The following is a 21,072-nucleotide window of genomic DNA, read 5'->3' as shown; positions in this document are numbered from 1 at the left end:
TAAATACGCTTCTTGAACTGAATGTAACTAGCGACATTCACGTAAGGTGTATGTAATAAGCACAATACATTGGACTACCTGACTGCGAATGAATAAAAGTGCTTATTAGCTGTAAACATTCCTTGTAACTGTAACGCATCTGGAACTTTAAGAACATTGTCCATAAGTCATAATTTATATAGAGCTAACAATGTGTATGAAGATAAATCACCACCTACAGGATGTAGCTGATTTAATACCTGCAATAAATGATTAACTATCTTCCAATGTAAGAGGCTAACCTCTTAGAACTGGAAATGCTTCACTACTTAGAACTGTAGATGACTAATAACCTGTAGTTATAGATGATCAACTCACTGAAATCTGAAAAAGTTAAAAAACTAACTACCTATGACAGATGTACCACTAATAAAAGGTGGACTAACTGCAGCTGTGAGCAACTGTTTATATGTGACTGTATATAGCTGATGAATAGCAAATAAATGTAGCAGTGTATGGTCAAGCTATAGTGAGTAAAATACTACTAAAAAAATTCACTGGTAATAAAACTGTGTGGGCTAACGATGAGTGTGAGGGAGGAGCTTGAGCAGGTGCAGGTGCAGGGAACCTTGGGAGAGAGAGGTGTGCTAATGTGATAAACCATGTAAGACACAGTTAGTGGAGTGGGATGGTGAAAGGGAGGGAGACCAGGGAATGCGATGAACAGGGACAATTTTCATGAATAGGGACAAAATAGGCTTAACACAGCTAAATGCTTACAACTGATAAGATTTATACTAATGGTAACTTCTGTATTGTAATCAAGGTTTATAACTGTAATGGAATGATTATGGCACTAATTTTAGCTTACTAAGTAATTACATTCTACCTAGGAGAGTTGATAGGTTCCTGTAACTAATTATATACAGGAGAGGAAATGATTATGTATCAGGAACTGATAATAAATAACTGCAATTACAGCAGACCAATTGTGTGACAAAACTATAGGAAAGAAGAGACAAAATTAGCAGATGAAACTGTAGGAGTCCATGTGGAACTGAATGGGTTGGCGGTGGGGTGGTACTGTAGTAGTAGTAGTAGTAGTAGTAGTAGTAGTAATAGTAATAATAATAATAATAATAATAATAATAATAATAATAATAATAATCCGGTAAGCTGGGCGAGGGGGGCAAGTTGTTGGAATAGCAGGGGCAGAAGGGGGAGAAGTGATACACAGGAAAAAGTGAAAAGAATTAGCTTTTAACAGTTAGGTTCTTATGACTGATAAGGTGATGGCTATCAGATTAATTTATTGCTAACTAATTATACCAAATTTCAGCAGCCTATTGAAGCTAAGATAGTGACTCAACATACTGAGTATAGCCTATAAGTATATAAATAGTAGCACTAATCGTGGCCTACTGGATGATGACATTGTACTCATGGAAGGTACACAGCACTTGTAATTGCATATACCTTCAGAAGAGAGTTAATTATATATCAGAGACTGATTATGAAGCAATGTGACCATCGTAGAACCATTGAAAGAGGGATTCTTATCTGACTTTTACTTATTTGTGGTGTATTTTCCTGTACAACCTTCTGAAGAAGTGCATTAAGTGCTTGAAACTGGCCAAGAAATTAAAATTTTTACATGCAACTGGTTGCTTATTATTTCATTATATAATACTACAGTTGCTGAAGATGGACAATATACTGAAATAATAAGTTATTACTTCCAGGATTGTCATGATTCGTCAAGTTTTTTTATTATATTGTGTGTGTATATTGTTTTTTTACATGTTCTGCATTACACATTTCTAACCTTTGATAATCCCATAAAAGTACTGTAAGAGAATGGTATCCATCATTTTGTTGTTTTGTGGGTCAGCTCACATGAATAAAAAATAACTGTTTGTTTTCCTCTTTTGACCGAGATCTTAGTACTCATTACTGTTTTGATCTTCTCTTTGTTTACGCATTTCATAATATTATGTCACACATTTACATGCAACATAATGCATTTTAATCATGACCGTAGATTATTTTTTCATGTTTGTATTGGGCAATTATTTTCGTATACAACAAGCATTTAGTTCAGCACACCCTGGCCTCCGAACTAAAACCATCACGACCTAGATGAATGTATTGCTTAATATATGAGGGTTGGAACTTTAATAGTGGGAACTATTTATTTACAAATCGTACAAAATAGACACGTGTTTCAGAGTTTTACTGACCTTCAAAGTAGTCACCAGCATTGTGTGTAACGGTTGCCAGTGATGTGGAAGTCTTAGGATACTCTTAGCAGTTCCATTTGTGTTGACAGTTCGAGCGGCGCAGTCTATTGCCTCACAAATTTGTAGCAGTTCTGAAGTAAATGCTGCGAAGTGTTTCCTTCAGTTTAGAAATCTGAGTTGAGCTCATGAGGGCTTAAGTCAGGGGAGTGCAGTACGTGGTATAGCACTTAGCAGCCCCATCAGTCAAACAAATCAGTAACAGCTTGCACTGTACGTGCGTAAGCATTGTCCTGCAAAATGATCGTCAGGTCCTGCAGAAAGTGTCATCACTTCTAAGATGGCCGTAGGTTGTGTTCCAAAAATGAACAGCATAGAGACAGAAATAATGCACTTTCAGATTTTCAAGGTCAGCTACCAGCACTTCAAGAAACTATTCTTCTGGTTTAATTTTTGTCACCATCTTTGTTCTGTCTTGTGTCACCCATTGTTTGTATTCTGTATTGTCAGGCATCAAATCTTCGTCGTCTGATTCGTCAAGCACATCATGTAAAACTTTTTAACCTGGACAATCCTGACATTTTCCCACAATCTCCCAATTTTAATTGTCCGTATTGCATACTAGAACTCCCACAAGGTATTTGTAATCAACTCGAAGATTGGCCCCATCTTCTAACAACTTTACATTTTGGTGATACAAATACAAACCTTACGGGTGTCCGATGCCCTTGCCACAATACACCATTTCCGTCTTAACTCGCAAAATTTCAACCTTACAATTTTAATGTCAGGATTTTCTTTTTCGAATTCACTGAATAGTTCATGTAAATTAACCAGTGTTAACCTTTTTTTGTATTTGTACCTTAGTACCATTTGCATACATAGTAACAATCTTTTTTGCCTGGCATCAAACAGTTATTACTGTAATCTTCATAAGACCTAATGACCTTTTTGATCGTGTTTTGATCCATCAAATTAAATGACTTTTTCATTTGTTATGCAGGTATAATTCCCTCTCATTTTACTAAATGCCTTGTTAATTTAACCAAACATTCTGACACATTAAATTCATTAGTAATTTTTGCTAGAGTCCAAGAATTTGGTAGTAAACTGATAATTTTATCCTCTTTGTTTGAAATATTATCCTCTTTGTTTGAAATATTATCCTTTTTGTATGAAATATGGCTTTTAGTTTTTAGCTTTCCTATCAAATAATCTTATACAGTTGGTGAATTATTAGAACTTTCCCCCGGGTTTAGTACAAATTTGTTTTTGAAATTAAACTTCCAATTATTTTGACTGTAGTTGCCACTTTCTCAATTTTTGTATTCAAGACAAAAGGTCTTTTTGCTTCATTTAAGTTTTTATTGCTTCTGAGAAGTCACAAAATTCTTTATGTGAACCATCACTATCCCTTTCTTTGTTCATTACAATTACATTAGCAATAACTTGTTGGACACAATGTTTTTCCTGGTATTATATTGATAAAAGGGCCTTTAGGCTTAGAATAATGATCTAACATTATCTTCAGATCTTTTGTTAAAGGCTTCTTATGTTTCTTAAAAGCATCCAAGCAAGACCAGAAAGGTGGATGAGATTTTTTAAAGTATTTCACTTTATGGTATTCGCAAGTAGCTTTAACCTCTGAGTCAGCTCTTAAGAAGAACACTATTTTTTCTTTATCATTACAATCTTCAATTAAAATGATGTCTTTAAATACTTCATACAGACTTTTATGGCAAGCTCTGTTAATAACACCAATAGAACACAGACTCCATTTTTCAACTGCACTCTTAAGGAGCTAAAAGTCAACTGAGTGTCCAGATGATTGCTTCAACAAATAATCACTAGTTGCTTTAATTTGATGTGTATAAATTACATTATCGATATACTTTCCACAAGCCTAGACATGACAGATGTTTAAAAAATGTATTTTTGACTCGTATTTGTATTTTTTTCCTCCATAACTTCCAACTGAACCTCAATCAAAATTTATACCGAGGGCTGATATCATAAAGGTCTATATAAAATAACTATACTATTTACTGTAGATGCACATGAACTATTAAGGGTGAGAAATTGCTACTCATGTGGAGAACTACTGCTCAGAACTTGAGTTTTTAATTTGCAGCCAATAACTTCAAGCCATTAAAAATATATTAAGGAATACATTCAGTTAGGTGGTGATAATTTTAATTTGTAGAACTGAGTGCACTAAACTAAATACTTTTCATACAAAAGGCCTAGGGCAACCAATTAGTAAATAATTTAAAAAACAAAACATTTTTAAAAATAATTTTGGGTCCACTAAAGATTAGGAAATTACACAGCAAATATCAAATTTTCCAATATGATCAAGCAACTAGTGCTGGGCCACTTGGTATGGATTGACCTACATACATCCTTTTCCATTTCTAAGTACTAGAGAAACAAGGATGGAGGAGGGCAGATTAATTTTTCAGCAATTTTACTGCCAATGTCCTTTAAGCATTTAAAGTCCCTCAACATTTTAAATTCGAGAAGTATTTAAGCATAGTTGCACAATGAAATGATTATTCATTAGTGTTGTTGACGGAACAAGTTTAGTGACAAACACATTACTCACATCACTCACATGAGTGACCAACCCACCAGAAGAATCACAACTGTAACACATTTGTGACAGCATCAGAGTTGTATTATATCAATTAATAGAATTTTGCCACTTTTGGCTTTTAAGCACTTCTGAACACACCACAGCTTTGTGAGAGTACTTATTGTACCACATATTTTCTTCACTAGCACCTTCTGATTCATTCTTCTCACCTGAAGTTCTTCCAGAATTTGTTGTTTCTGTAGTATCTGATCCTCCCTAGCTGCATGCTGCTTCCAAGCCTTCTCAACATCCACTAGAGCAGGTGTACTCCCTTTGTCTAAAATATTAGGCTCATCTTTTGACAGAACTCCAACACCAGCACTGCTGCTGGAACCATCTCCAAGAGGCTGATTCCGTACCTAAAGCAGAATCACATTAGAAATATGCCCACAGTAATACGTTCATTTTTTTTCTGCAGTACAAAGCTTACCTGCTGGACTTCTGCTGAGGTGAGACTACTGTCATTCATCATGGCAGAAGAACGACTTTTTCTCAACAATGATTTTTGAGTATTGTGTTTTTGCTGCGCAAGATGTTCTACGAGTCGCCCTGAAAAGCATTTTTGTAGTTAATGCAGAACATACTTATAGTTAACTGTACAGAAGCTGCTACATAATCAGAAGCTAATTACTCAACAAAAACGCCATTTTGAGTGCTTACAACACTTAAAACACCATTAAAGATTTTTCCGTAAATTTGTGCTGGAATTATCATGACAATCATTTATTGCTGACGATGATGTAGCAATGAATTCTTCTGAGAATGCTTTGAGGATGATCAATCATCCTCATTACTGGCAGATAGAAAAACTAAGTCATGTCATGAGGCATCCTTCCACAGTCCCAATAGCAGAAAAATATAAATTAATGGTAAAGATCCGGGGTTTTAAATTCTGATTCATATGATTTTAACTGTCAGAATGGGTGCTGTAATGCTTTGATGCTGTAGCCTTCATATGCAAACATGTAGCTTTTCTACCACATTTTTATTCAGCTTTCAAATAAGTTATTCTAGGGCAAGTCAACCACAACCATCAAAGGAAAATTTGTAGATACATTAATAATGCAGGTGGGGATTACTCATGAGGACATCGTTATCTGGAGAAGCAAAACTGGAATTCTGTAGATCAGAATGTGGATGTTAGATCCATTAATACAGCAGGTAGGTCAGAAAATTTAAAAAGGGAAACGGTTAGGTGAAAGTTAGATATAGTGGGAATTAGTGAAGTCCAGAGGCAGGAGGAAGAAGACTTCTGGCCAGGTGAATACAGGGTTCTAAATACAGAATAAAATCTGGGTAATGCAGGAGTAGGTTTAATAATGAATAAAACAAAACAAACCCAGATAAGCTGCTACAAACAGCTTAGTCAATGCATTATAGTAGCCAAGATAGACACGAAGCCTACACCCACCACAGTAGTACAAGTTTATATGCCAACTAACTTCATAGATTAGGAGATGATTGAGGAAAATGATGAGATAAAAGAAATTATTCAGATAGTTAAGGCAGATGAAAATTTAGAAAGAGGAAGCTGCCTGGTAGAAATTTTCTCAGAGCATAACTTAATCATAGGTAACACTTGGTTTAAGAGTCATGAAAGAAGGCTGTATATGTGGAAGAGTTCTGGAGACACCGGAAGATTTGATAGATTATGTAATGGTAGGACAGAGATTTAGGAACCAGGTTTTAAATTATAAGACATTTACACAGGCACATGTGGACTCTGACCAAAATTCATTGGTTATGAACTGTAGATTAAGACTGAAAAAACTGCAAACAGATAGGAATTTAAGGATATGGGACCTGGATATACTGAAAGAACCAGTGGTTGTAGAGAGTATCAGAGGGAGCATTACGCAACAATTGAGAAGAACAGAAGAAAGGAATACAGCCGAAGAAGAATGGGTAGCTATGAGAGATGAAAGTGAAGGCAACAGAGGACCAGGTAGGTAAAAAGAAAAGGGCTAGTAGAAATCCTTGAGTAACACATGACTGAGCGACTAATTGACGACAGGAGAAAATATAAAAATGTGGTAAATGACGAAAATGAAAAGGAATACAAATGTCAAAAAAACAAGATCAACAGGAGTGCAAAATAGCTAAGCAAGAGTGGCTACAGGACAAATGTAAGGATGCAGGAGCTTATAGCACTAGGGTTAAGTTAGATGCCACCTACAGGAAAATTAAAGAGAAAAGAGAACCACCTCTATGAATGTCAAGAGCTCAGATGGAAAACCAGTCATAAGCAAAGAAGAGATAGCAGAAAGGTGGAAGGAGCATATAGAGGGTCTATACAACAAGAAGATTTACTTTACGTCTATATTATGGAAATGGAAGAGGCTGTAGATGAAGGTAAGATGGGAAATATGATACTGCATGAAGAATTTGACAGAGCACAGAAAGACCTAAGTCAAAAAAAGCCCCGGAGGTATACAATATTCCGTTAGAACTACTGATAGCCTTGGGAGAGGCAGCCATGACAAAACTCTTCCCTCTGGTGAGCAAGGTGGATGAGACAGGCAAAATACCCTCAGACTTTAAGAATAGAGTAATTCCAATCGTAAAGAAATCAGGTGTTGACAGATGTGAAAATTACCGAACTATCAGTTTAGTAAGTCACGGTTGTAAAATACTAACGCGAATTCTTTACAGACGAATGGAAAAACTGGTAGAAGCGGACCTCGGGGAAGAACAGTTTGGATTCCGTAGAAATGTTGGAACACGTGAGGCAATACTAACCTTACGACTTATCTTACAAGAAAGATTAAGGAAAGGCAAACCTATATTTCTAGCATTTGTACACGCAGTGAAAGCTTTTGACAATGTTGACTGGAATATTCTTTAAAATTCTGGATGTTGCAGAAATAAAATACAGGGAGTGAAAGACTATTTACAATTTGTACCTTATCAGAGGGAAGTCTTAACAGCCGAGGGGCACGAAAGAGAAGCAGTGGTTGAGAAGGGAGTGAGACAGGGTTGTAGCCCATCCCTAAGGTTATTCAATCTGTATATTGAGCGAGCAGTAAAGGAAAGAAAGGAAAATTTGGAGTAGGAATTAAAATCCAGGGAGAGGAAATAAAAACCTTTGAGGTTTGCCAACAACATTTTAATTCTGTCAGAGACAGCAAAGGAAGAGCAAGTGAACGGAATGGACAGTTTCTTAAAAGCAGGATACAAGATGAACATCAACAAAAGCAAAATAATGTTAATGGAATGTAATGTTATTAAACCAGGTGATGCTAAGGGAATTAGATTAGGAAAAGACACACTTAAAGAGGTAGCCGAGTTTTGCTATTTGGGCAGCAAGGTAACTGACGATGGTCGAAGTAGAGAGGATATAAAATGTAGACTGGCTCTAGCAAGAAAAGCATTTCTGAAGAAGAGAAATTTGTTAACATTGAGTGTAGATTTAAGTGTCAGGAAGTCATTTCTGAAAGTATTTGTATGGAGTGTAGCCAAGTATGCAAGTGAAACATGGACAATAAATAGTTTAGACAAGAAGAGAATAGAAACTTTTGAAATAATGTGCTGCAGCAGAATGCTGAAGACCAGAGGGGTAGATCACCTAACTAATGAGGAGAAACTGAATAGAATTGTGGAGAAGAGGAATTTGTGGCACAACTTGGCCTAGAAGAAGGAATCGGCTGGTAGGACACGTTCCGAGTCATCAAGGGATCACAAATTTAGTATCGGAGGGAAGTGCGGAGGGTAAAAATCTTAGAGGGAGACCAAAACATGAGTGCACTAAGCAGATTCAGAAGAATGTAGGTTGCAGTAGGTACTCAGAGATAAAGAGGCTTGCACAGGATAGAGAAGCATGAAGAGCCGCATCAAAGCAGTTTTTAGACTGAAGATGACATGGTCACTGTCGAATTTTGTACAAGTCATATAACATTTATGCAATGAAAAACTTACCAGCCTGGCTTGCAGTTATCTTTGCTGCCCCTGATGATGGTGTTGGTGCCACAGGATGTATATTAGGTGGAGGCACTTCGATGACCCCTCCACCAGAATCTGCTATCGTCCCAACCACACCAACACCACTGCCCTGAACAGCTCCACTTGATGTTGGCACACTGTGTGGATGGGGGGTACTCATCATGATGGAATGAGGATAATCCAGCAACAACTGAACCACATTTGTGTGACCACCTTTTGCTGCCTCAATCAGCATTGTTGAGTTGTCCTACATAATAATAATAACCAAACCAACAGGCATTATTATCAGTTTACGATTACCATATCCTGCAGGTGTTAAACTATGCTAGCATCTCATGGATTAAAAGACTTCTCACTTGTAAACAATACAAAAATATATTACAAATATATTACAAATTCATTTCTTGTTCAAACCCTCTCATGAAGGACAGAAATGGTAGCTTAACTAACTTTTACAGTCTAGAAAGTAGAAGTATTTCAGCACAAAAATTCTATGCTAAACCAAGTTGAAACAAAGTTATGTTAAAACTGACGATTATGGATATCAGAGTAGTGCAATGCGTAAAGGTCAACGACTGTATGTGACAGAACCAAATATTTCTTTAATGACAGCAGGTAACACAATCAAAAGACTGTATCACAGCTCTTATCTGAGCCAGACCATTGCCAGAAATGTGGGATTGCGATGTGACCTATGTGTGGTGCTGCCATTTAATTTCTCTTATTTTACATTTTTCTTTGTGGCACAGCAGTGATTAGATATAGTCCTGGTGACTACAGGCTCAAATGAAAGACCAAAGACTATAGCTATGTCCCGATCTACTCTGTAAAAGATAATAAGCCTACTACCCAAAAATTTAGAAACATGTAAGTCAGGAACATATTAAACTCACCTTCAATTTATGAAAAGGATCAGCTGATTGTGCTAACAGCAGTTCCACAACTGCTAGATGTCCTCCAGCACAGGCCAATGACAGAGGGGTATGGTCATTATTTGTAGTCTGACGATTGACATCTGCATGTTTTGAAATGAGGAACTGTACTGTGCACATGTGTCCAGCACGACAAGCCTTCATAAGTGGAGTTCGACCACCTTCTGATTCATGCTCCTGCACAAGATTTTTTTTGTGTCAATATACAAGTGGTGTTAATTTACAACCGACAAAACATTTAATTTTAAACATACCAGATCTGCTCCATACTGAAGCAAGAGTTCTGCCACATCAGTATGGCCATTCTCACAGGCGTACGTGAGAGCTGTATCTCCTGTCTGTGTCTGAGCATGCACATCAGCATTGTTTTCCAAAAGGAACCTGTATTATAAAAAAACACAATATAGACGTTGAAGTATCATTAATAAGGATACTAATACTATACTACACAAAGAAAAGTATTTACACAGGGGTGTGTCTTACTTTCTCTCCCATGAGTTGGAGTCTTGGGTGAATTCCCCATCTAACTCTACAACAGTACTACTTCCTCTTTCAACCTATGAACAAAAATTATTACGTTAAACGTACTTGACCAGTTCTAGATGGCCTTCCTGCGCAGCTTCCATAAGTGGAGTTGAGGCTCCCAATTCAATGTCTGCACCTGCTTTGAGAAGGAAGTCTGCAACTTCCGTGAACCCTCCACAACAGGCCAAAGTTAGAGCTGTTTCCTGAGTCTCTTCAGTCTGTGCATTGATATTGGCACCTATCAATGTTGAAACAAGGTTAGGAATTCAAACTTTTTAATGACAAAATATACACCGTAACACAGTAAGTTGCATAAGAAATTAAACACATAACTAGAAAAGTCACTGAAGATGTTTCTCATCAATGGATGATTTGAATTCTGTCTACAACCACATGTCTCATTTAGTAAGGACAGGGAAAGAAACCAATCACCACCTATTCGAATGTTTAGTGAAGACACTGAAAAGTTTAATCTTAACAGCCTTATGAGAATTCGTATATTTTCCTCCTCCAAGTAAGAGTTGTTATAACTGTCAACTTAGTCTGTATTTCTTGCTGTCACTGTATACAGCAGTGCCAAATAATACATCAATTTTTTATTGGATAAAGAGCGGTTGCTCTATGAGAACATCAATTTTTTATTGGATAAAGAGCGGTTGCTCTATGAGAAAAAGCGAGTTTTAATGTGGACCTCAAAGCTACGCAGGGAAACAAACCACTTACAGAAGACAATTGTTAGTCACACAGTACTGGAATGCCATACTTTTCCCCAGGTGAAAAGAAGCAATGAAATTCTATTTTAGTTTAATAATTTGAATACCTATATGAATCCTGACTCATTCAGTGGAACACTTATCAATGAATGAGTCTCTAAAAAATTAAATTATTCAATTGCTGTTAATACCCATTGTCTCATTTTAACTATTATGTTGTTAAACGTCTCAATCCTAAAATTGGTTTGTTGCAATTCCCATGTTGGTCTATGCTGCGCAAGGCTCTTCAGCACTGTGTAACTACTGCAACCAATATCCATTTCAACTTGATTAGTTTATTCAAGCCTTAGTCTCCCTTTCTGTAATCCCCCCCACTTCCCTCCATCATCGAATTAACTATTCCTTAATGCCTTAAGGGGCTTCTTACTACATTTTAAGGGTACTGATCGGCTTTACTACAATCACAGGGACTGAAACTCCACAATAAATCCTGTTTCTGAGCACACAATACTGCGTTAGGATCACTGCTGTTTATATTTCTCTGTTTAAATCGAATGAACTTAAAATCAATGCATCAAGGTGTGTCCTAACAACCTGTTCCTCCTCATAGTCAACCTGTGCAGTAAAGAGTTCTGCCCTCCCCAGTTCAATTCAGTAATTCATACTTCCCTTTTCCAGAACATATTTACTTGCCGTTGTCCTTGTGCATTTTATACATCCCTTTAATTTTGCAACAGCAGGTATTTTACTGGCAAAAAAGAAAACCTGTCTATCTGCAGTGTCATTTCCATAAGTAGTTCACTAAGCATCACATACTTCTCTTATTTTACTTTACTGACATTCGTCTTATAACCTCTTTTCAGCACACCACTCGCCTAGGTAAGCTTCTACCAGTTTTACCTTTTTCCTATAAATAACTTTTGTCATTATTTTGCAGTCATAACTTATTTAAACTGATGGTTTCGTAATAGCCACATTTGCCAGTAATTCCTTATTTTTTTTTTTTTTTTTTTTTTTTTTTGGGAACTGGAATTATCACATTCTTCTTGCAGAATGAGGGTATTTCTCCACGTGAAATAGTTTTATCATGGCTGGCTCTCCCAAGCTTGTTGAAAATTCAGAAAGAACACCATGCACTACAGGTGTCAATTTACTATGTGCATCTTTCAGTGATCTGTATAAATGTTTCTGTCTTCACATCTCCCATATTACCATCAAGTTTATTTCCTTTACATCTAGCCCTTTCTATATATTCCATTCAGCTTTCAACTTTCCCTCTTTTGATCATATGAGATCTAATGAATCTTCCAACTGATTCTCTATCCTCTAAAGGTTTCTTTAATTTGGTTCTACAGACTTCTATTCTCCTCTAGCTTTTACTGTTTTGCCATTTTCATAGCTGCCAACCATGAGAACAGGCTGTCAGTAATCATATGAAAATAGGGAAGGGGGAGGGGGGATTGGAAGCTTGATTTAGGCCTTTAAATGATATATTTCAGACATTTTCGAATCCTAAATAAGGACAATTTTCCAGGAATAAAAATTTTAAATGAAAAAAATCTGGTTAAATGAAAACAGGCTAAAAACTTGTTTAGTAAATATCGAGGGTGTTTTTGAAACATTTCTATAGTTTCCAAATACTACAAAATCAACACACACATATCTCAGAAATTATTAATGAAAATAAAAATAAAACTTCGAAACAAAAACACCTTACATTATTAAATGAGAGGCCTCCAGTGTTTTATACAAAAATGTTCATAACACTTTCTCATCCACTGCCAGTTCTTTATGGATCATCTGCTCATACTCTAAATATTAAGTATGGATTAATAGGTAAACTGTGCATCTTGTGACATCACATGGTTACAAAAACTGCAAAACCATACAGACAAATGCCTTGAACTTTGTGACATCACTTGGCTAGAAAGCTCTTTTATTTCTATCCTGTAGGCTGATGGGCAGAACGAAAAATGTTTGTTGTCACTCAGCATAATCTGTCTTAGTAAGCCGGCCGGTGTGGCCGAGCGGTTCTAAGTGCTTCAGTCTGGAACCGCGCCACCGCTATGGTCACAGGTTTGAATCCCGCCTCGGGCATGGATGTGTGTGATGTCCTTAGGTTAGTTAGGTTTAAGTAGTTCTAGGGGACTGATGACCTCAGATGTTAAGTCTCATTGACTTAGTATGCCATGTTGATGAAACCATTTGTAGACAGGTTTAATACATACTCAGGAAGGAAATCATTACAATATAGAAAACATTTCAGTAGCGCATTATTAGCCAACGTAAACAATACCTTTTCCAATTTTGTAGAAACCTCAAACTGTAATTTGTCTACTTCAGCAATTTTTTTGGTAACTTCCCATAACATTGTAATTAAGGTGACAAATCCTTAACAATTACAGGTAATCCATACTACAAACTAGTTGACAACCATACTTTTGCACTTTGTCAATTTCACATTATAGATTCACTATTACCTTTCACTACTTCATTGCTGTATGGCTTTCATCATTTAAGTTCTTATGTAGTATCCAATAATTCCTACTAGGCCTTTTATATTTGCTTAGTTGTGTCTCCCGTGTCTTCACTACATCGCATCTCATTATCACACATTCATCTTCATTTGTAGGTCTTTCAGCTATTTCATTCAGTCACTGCATAATGCTCCCTTCAAAACTCAATGCCAAACAGTTTTGGCATATGTAGTTTTACTACTGTGCAGGTTATAGTTGTACGTATCTTAGCTCTGATTATCTGTTCATAGAACTATACTCGCATTCCTATTTTCTTGTCCATTACTAGACCTGCTCCTGCATTATCCATACTGGACTGGTCATGATAATCCTGTACTCATCTCAGTGGAAATCCTTTTCTTGTTACCACTGCACTTCACTTCAAATTCTCACTGTATCTTCCTTCCAACTATTCATTTTGCTTTTCTTTCTCTAGCCTACTATCACAATTAAGGGATCTTTGATCTGTGGGGGCAACATAACTGGCAATCAAATTTTAAAGAAATTGGGAGAATAATGCAGAAATATGTGATGTGTGACAAAATTTGAAGACAGTAGGACAAAAATCCCAAGCACTACTCTGACATTTTATCTATTACTTTACAAAAGGTAGATTTGTTTCACTGACATTCAGACCAGCACAAGGAAAAAAGAAGACAAAATGTACATCTATGAAATAGCCAAGAGAGATAAAATAGTTACTTAAAAGAGAAACATAAGCCATGCTCCAAGAAAGTGAAGTGCAAATTCATACTGGGTATATGAGAGCAATAAAAACAGGTGTTTCACTTGACCTTGTTAAAAAATTGGCACACTCAAACAACAAAATACCTTGACTAAGCAGGAGTGCAACCATTTCTTCATGTCCCTCACGTGCAGCTTCCATTAGTGGTGTGTAGCCCTCATCATTCACTTCTTCAATGTTCGCACCCCTTTCAATTAGGAGCATTGCTAAATCTACATGACCACCACAGGCTGCAAGAGTCAAAGGCGACTCAAAGCTGTCTGTGGGCATGTTTACCTAAAAATGAACCAAAATATATTCAATACCTCTCTCAGGTAAATAATAACAGTAGTAGTACAACAGTAACAACAATTTACCTGTGCCCCAGAATCAAGGAGTAATCTGGCAACTTCCACATGACCATCCATAGAAGCTTCCATGAGAGCTGTATGCATCTCATCAGTTTTATGTTCCTTAGAAAAGAGGAGGAGGAATCAGAACACATACAATAAACCATGTTAACTCCAGAAATAAACAAATGCCACAGAAACTAACACACAAGATAGAAAACACAAAAATTGCTCTTGTAATTGTTAGCATATTTATTTGCTCATTTTTTCCCAACTTCTTGCCATTTCATCACTTTCATCTTTCCACTTCTTACTAGCACAGAAAAAATATCCCCACAGTAACATCAATAAAGAAATTATGCCATGTCACTATGAAATCATGGTCTCATTTTGTTCAACTGTTGCATGTGTGCACACCAAGGGTGCTGCTTCACATCCTCATTGACAAACTTATGAGGGAGGATAGGGTGGATCAGTGTGTAAGTGCCAGACTACAAACCCAAAGGCTCAATCTCCAGTTCTAAGATTTTATCAATCACTTATCACCTCTTCCACCTCTGGTAATGATTTCTTAATCTGCAAAAATGTCATGCAGCACTCTAGTTCATAATCCACATTAAACTGTAGATCCCGTATAATTGATGTGTAAGTGTTCCAAGGTTGGAAGAAGGCAAGAGCTTATGAACTAAAATAATACCATCCATAATAAAACACTGTGATGTTCAAACCAATCTTCAAGTGAAAACTGTTTCTCTTTAAGATCACATACCAAGGATCACTGTAAGGACTATGTCCTCCTTGACCCACCATTTACTACGAGTTATGCACATCAGACCTGGTACACCACATTATCTACAATACGTGATTACTCCGTCATTCACAACAAAGTGCCTGGCAGAGGATTCAATGAACCACCTTAAAACTGTCTCTCTACCGTTCCACTCTAGCTGGTGCACGGGAAACACGAGAACTTAATTTTTCTGTGTGAGCCTTGATTTCCCTTATTTAATCTTGATGATCATTTCTCCCTATGTAGATGGGTGCCAACAGAATGTTTTTGCAATCGGAGGAGAAAACTGGTGATTGAAATTTCATGAGAAGATCCTGTTGCAATGAAAAACGCCTTTTTTTTTAATGATTACCACTCCAATTCATCTATCTTTTCTGTGGCACTATGTCCCCTATTTTGCAATAATACAAAACAAGCATGCTGTCATCAGTCACTCCCACCTGATGCAGATCCCACACTGAACAGTAGCCCTCCAGAACAGGGCGGACAAGTGTGGTGTAAGCAGTCTCTAATAGATCTGTTGCACCTTTTAAGTGTTTTGCCAATGAATTGCAGTCTTTGGTTTTCTACACCCACAATACTATCTATATGAACGTTCCAATTTAGGTTACTTGTTTTTATAATCGCTAAGTATTTAGTTGAATTTACAGCCTTCAGGTTTGTGTGACTTATTGCAAAATCGAAATTTAGTGGATTTCTTTTAGTACTTATGTGAATAACTACACACTTTTCTTTATTCATGGTCAACTGCCACTTTTCGTAGCATCCAACTAGCTGTTATGCTTCAAAGTCTTCAGATTGCATTACCTGCTTACACAAGGCTTTGAATGCAGCATGGACCAAAAATGATGTACAAGTTTCAGAAAGTGCTTGCAGTAGTGTCACCTGATTTTCCAACTCAAATGGAATTTGTACCATTATTTCTTCATCAAATAATGTTGCCTTCTACACAGATTATTCATGCAGGAAGCCCACTGAATACCAACATTGTCAGTTATTAATTTACTATAAAGTAAATATAAAGTAACAATGATTTATCAGTTCCTGTGGGACCTTTATGAAGTGCACTTTAATGAAAAATTACATGCTTATAATGCTGATCTGTAACTACTGTAATTACTGGGATTTGATAGGGCAATAACTTTGAAATTTGGTCTCCATAGGCGCACATGCTAGCTGATGGAAGGAATTCAGCTGCTGTACATGTCATTAGCAGTATATCTGCACTACAGGGTGGGGTGGTAAATAGTGGACTGCGCTCACAAGTATTTGCAAAACACATCTTAGCTACACGTGATTTCTCACAAGACTGACACTTATTGGCTTGCCGTGATCAGTGGGAGGACACTAAGGACAGTATTAGTGCAGTTGTCACTAACTTCAGATGTGGAGTAGTTCTACACCACTGATGCTGCCATCCAGCCCCTCAACATGACTGCAACTTGTGACAGTTCCAGCTTCATGATACTGAGATTGATGCTTATAGTCATTAGTAGTTTAAATCGAATCCCAGTTAAACAATAATTTTCAAGAATATAGTGTTTTTATTAGTGTATATTGTGTGTGGTAGACTGAATGAATGACTTGCATCATTAATACCTTGGATACAATTCTGATTCCAAGACAACTACTGGCATCATCAAGAGTTAAAAACGTGTAACACCTGGGTTATTTTGTCCATTTGAAAAACTCATGTGTAAATCTAGTTATCTAACAGCCAGTTCACATTATAATAGGCCTTTTGCCAAGTAATTATTTAAATTTAATTTAATTTGCATGCTGGCACTAAAATATTTAAAGTAATTTGTTTATATTTGTGGATTATTATTGTTTGTCACTCACTTGGTATGTAGTATCTCAGTGTTCTTTGAATAGTTTTATTTCAAAATGAGTTTCATTAGTTTGGAAGTTTTTAATTTTCTGATCTGATTAATTCACCTGAGCGATGCTGCCCCCATTTGAAAATATATGGGAACTGAGAAACAGGAAGCAGAATTAATTTATCTAAAAATAAATTTGTAAAGGTAAATATTAGTACACTGCAGTGTCCATGTATTGTTGTATTAAAGGACATTCCAGAGTTACAGCAATCACAGTGTGTTTTAGTGTATTAATAATGTTCTGTCGGCGTTACTAAACAGTGATTCAGAAGGGTTTTATTCAGTTTTCACAGTTGACACTTGCATCAGCAGGCATGATACATAATTATGTATTTGTATGTTATATACACCACTGCTTTAACCAATTGATTTTCCACTAAGTTTGTCGAATTACATTGACAACAGTATTATTAACCAATTGATTTTCCACTAAGTTTGTCAAATTACATTGACAACAGTATTATTTCAAAATTATCTAAGTACAATTAAAGCAATTAAATTATTCAGCCAGAGTAAACCAACATTGCCATGAAAGATCAGTAACAACTTTAATTCTTTTATTTATTAATATTTCCATGTCACAAATATTTTAGTTGAGTGAGCTGTCATTGCCATTCTTGGAAGTGAGTTGTATGTTTTCCCAAATGCGATTCGGTATTATTTGGAATAAACATTTTTTCCAGAATCTGTAGATACACAATCACACAGTCAAATCAGGAACGAGGACAACAAACATGACACTGCTGTCAAACCTCTCCAACAAAGGTTTTTCCTAAACACTACTTTGGTTGATAAGTATCTTCTACTGGGATCCTTACTACTGTTGGCAAACTTAACTAGATCAGCTTACAATATCTGCTCGGACACGGAATTATTTGCTTTGTATGGCAATCTCTGGTTACAAGATGGTGCACCATCACACTGAAAATTTGGGGGAATGTCAAGCAGGACTTGTGTTCCAAGTGCATTTGTCCAACTTTATTTTTTCCCCTTTTTTTTTGAGGGAGATGAGGGGGAGGGGGGCAGGCATATCAATGACAATGGTGAAGATTACTCCAGCCGACAAGCTGAATGGTTGCATCAATCAAGTTTTTCATGACATGACACAGAATTGAGACATGCTCAAATAAGTTGGGCGGTCAACACTAAGTTGGTATGAACTGTGTAATGAAGTTCAAAGCAAACTGTTTTGAACATATTCGGACATAGACCGTTGAAAAGAATTTGGGGAACACATGTATCAATGCCCATTATATTACTCTCCTTTGATGCAGATGGTACCTGTGATCTTATTGCTTAGTTTGAGATCTTTGCTTTCAGTATAGGCAACAATTAAAATAATTTGCCACTTAATAGCTGTGTTATACGTTACAGTGTCAGGTGATGCCGCAGAAGGAAGTGAGTACTGGTCTCCTAGTGAGACACTTAGATGATGATGCTGCAATCAACATCTTAATGCAGTGCAAGTTGCAAGGAAGGTCTGTGTGATCCAAAAAGGATGGACTTTTCTTTGTGTTGTTGCAGACGTCAATGCCTCTTCATGTATGCTGCTTATGTTTTAGGTTGTGGACATAATACAGGAGACAGGTCAGTACACAAGACGAGTTGGATAAGGTCACAGACACATTACAACCCCATGTGAAGACATATCTGGCCATTTCTGTATGGAGCATTATAGATACCAACAGATCACTGCAAGATGTTCTCAGAAGGTCCACTGCATCCAATCAGATTGTAATGAACAGGTTACAAAAAAGGACCTTATCATCCAGACATCCTGTTCATGTACCCCCATTTGACATGGTATTTTGCAGCTCGCCTTGAGTGCTGCCGTTCCCACGTCAACTGGTAACTTCTTCACTGGCGAAATGTGCTATTCACAGACAAGTCCCGATATCCTCAGACACAAGGTGTGGCTGCATTTGTGTGTGGAGACCTGTGGTGAGCAGTACCTGCCAAATGCTGCCCAGGAAATCGACATATTTCCAAGGTTCTGTGGTGATGTGAGGTGGCCTCAGTGTTGGCAGCCTTACACTGGTTGGTTGATTTGGGGGATAGAACCAAACAGCGAGGTCATTGGTTCCATTGGATTACAGAAGGATGGGGAAGGAAGTCGGCCATGCCCTTTCAAAGGAAACATTTCAGCACTTGCCTGAAGCAGTTTAGGATAGCCAGGATAGCCAGATGCAGGTTTCAACAGTTGTCTTCCTGAATATGAATCCGTCCTCCCAAATACGAATTCAGTTTGCTAACCACTGTGCCACCTCACTCAGTGCAGTGCAGACATACAGATCTTGTCACATTACTGCCAAGCAGTACATCTAACAGATCCTGTTGGACCATGCGGTAGCTTCTTCATATGGTGGTGATCCCAAATTCCTTTTAATGCCAGGGCCTGTGGCAGCCCTGAATTCCTTCTAATGCCAGGCCCCATGTTGTAGGCATCAGCGGATATGTCTTGTGAACACTGGACACTGAAGTAATGGACTAGCCAGCGGGGGGACATGCTTGCCAGACATGTTTATGTTCCTCCTGTACTGCCGCAGAATCCAAAAAACTCATTGAAGAATGTGAATACCACAGGGTAACCTCTATAGACTTCTGCCGTGTAACGGTCAGGCAGTGATATATGATCATGGAGGGCATACATGTTACTGAAGCTGTTAAAAAGCACCTAGGTGATGGGATGAATGATTGTTTCCACTTTGTTTTCAACAATTGTCATATATTCCAGTTCTTTGTATGTAAACAATAGAGGCTGAAATGATGTAATTCATTGTGTACTTGTGAAAGATAAAAGTATAATTTGGTCACATACCCTGTCCTCAATTAATGCCCAACAGAGTATGACCCAATGTCATGTCACCCCAATTCTTTTGAGCTGTGTATTTTTAGTGAATTTTAATTTGTGTGCGTTTTTTTTTCCTTCTTCTTCTTAAAAACACATGAATGTTACACATGTGGAAGTCAAATGCCAAGTTAAAAAGAGTGTTCCACAGTTAAAAATTATCCTATTGGTGTGATCTATTACTCCTCCAAGATTGTCAGTGAGTTCCTGAAACTTACTGTATGTAGCTGTGAATGGGTAATGAGATATGTTAAAAGGTAAAAGACTTGTACTATATTGGCTGGGACAGACCTTTCACTTCCTATTCATTTTTATCAGTATTTTCACGAAAAAGTCTAACTACTAAAGCTTCAACAGTTGGAAAACTCTCGATGTTCTTTTACATAATAATTTTGGAAAAACTTATGTATTTGCAAATTACATGCAATACTATCTAACTACATCAATTATTTTATGTTAGTGCTTTATGCGCTTTGTGTTCGTATTTCATTTCTTCGTGTCTGTAAATTTATATATTGTACAAAACAAATACAGAGATTAAGAATTAGTAAGCCCTAATAATATGCAGGAAAATATAAAACAGTAACAGTGAACAACAACTGACAAGTGCAAAGCTTTCAAAACCATTACTACACTGATTACTATCCATAGGGCAAACATTTTGTGCATTATGAATTTACAGAATAACTGGCTATACAGAATGAGCAACAACTATGCTCAATTACACTAATTCACTTCAACTGGTATAGAGAAATCCAACTTCTTTATATCTGTATATAACAACTTACTTTCGTATAACAATGAGAGAGAGAAATCTGTAATTTCGTAAGTTTTGAAGTATTAAGTTTCTTACAAAGTCTACATAACAGTAAGAAATTTACTGCCAATTCTCCGGAAGTTATGCGGCTAATCCAACTGGAAAACAGGAATGAATGACTGCCTGCTTAACTGAAAGTCCCAACTTTACTATTTATAAGCTCTTTGGAAAGTGTCTCTCAAATCAT

The 21,072-nt window shown here is 36.9% G+C and overlaps 1 protein-coding gene across 4 annotated transcripts in view; it reads right to left on the bottom strand.

Moving 5' to 3' along the window:
* Positions 1 to 21,072, bottom strand: part of LOC124712302 (ankyrin repeat domain-containing protein 17) — a 278,433-nt gene that overhangs the window by 205,082 nt on the left and 52,279 nt on the right. For all 4 annotated transcript variants that reach the window (XM_047242597.1, XM_047242611.1, XM_047242618.1 and 1 more), the window contains exons 8-15: positions 14,578 to 14,673; positions 14,308 to 14,497; positions 10,311 to 10,485; positions 9,977 to 10,103; positions 9,684 to 9,899; positions 8,767 to 9,037; positions 5,282 to 5,400; positions 5,022 to 5,210 (exon numbers count right to left, since the gene is read on the bottom strand). In XM_047242597.1, the coding sequence (XP_047098553.1) occupies positions 5,022 to 5,210; positions 5,282 to 5,400; positions 8,767 to 9,037; positions 9,684 to 9,899; positions 9,977 to 10,103; positions 10,311 to 10,485; positions 14,308 to 14,497; positions 14,578 to 14,673 (1,383 nt within the window). The remainder of the gene's footprint in view (positions 1 to 5,021; positions 5,211 to 5,281; positions 5,401 to 8,766; positions 9,038 to 9,683; positions 9,900 to 9,976; positions 10,104 to 10,310; positions 10,486 to 14,307; positions 14,498 to 14,577; positions 14,674 to 21,072) is intronic.

Source organism: Schistocerca piceifrons, chromosome 1, assembly GCF_021461385.2.
Source record: "Schistocerca piceifrons isolate TAMUIC-IGC-003096 chromosome 1, iqSchPice1.1, whole genome shotgun sequence".
NCBI classification, from domain to species: domain Eukaryota; kingdom Metazoa; phylum Arthropoda; class Insecta; order Orthoptera; family Acrididae; genus Schistocerca; species Schistocerca piceifrons.
Note: the sequence above shows the minus strand (reverse complement) of the source record. Positions and strands in the feature narration are given on the sequence as shown.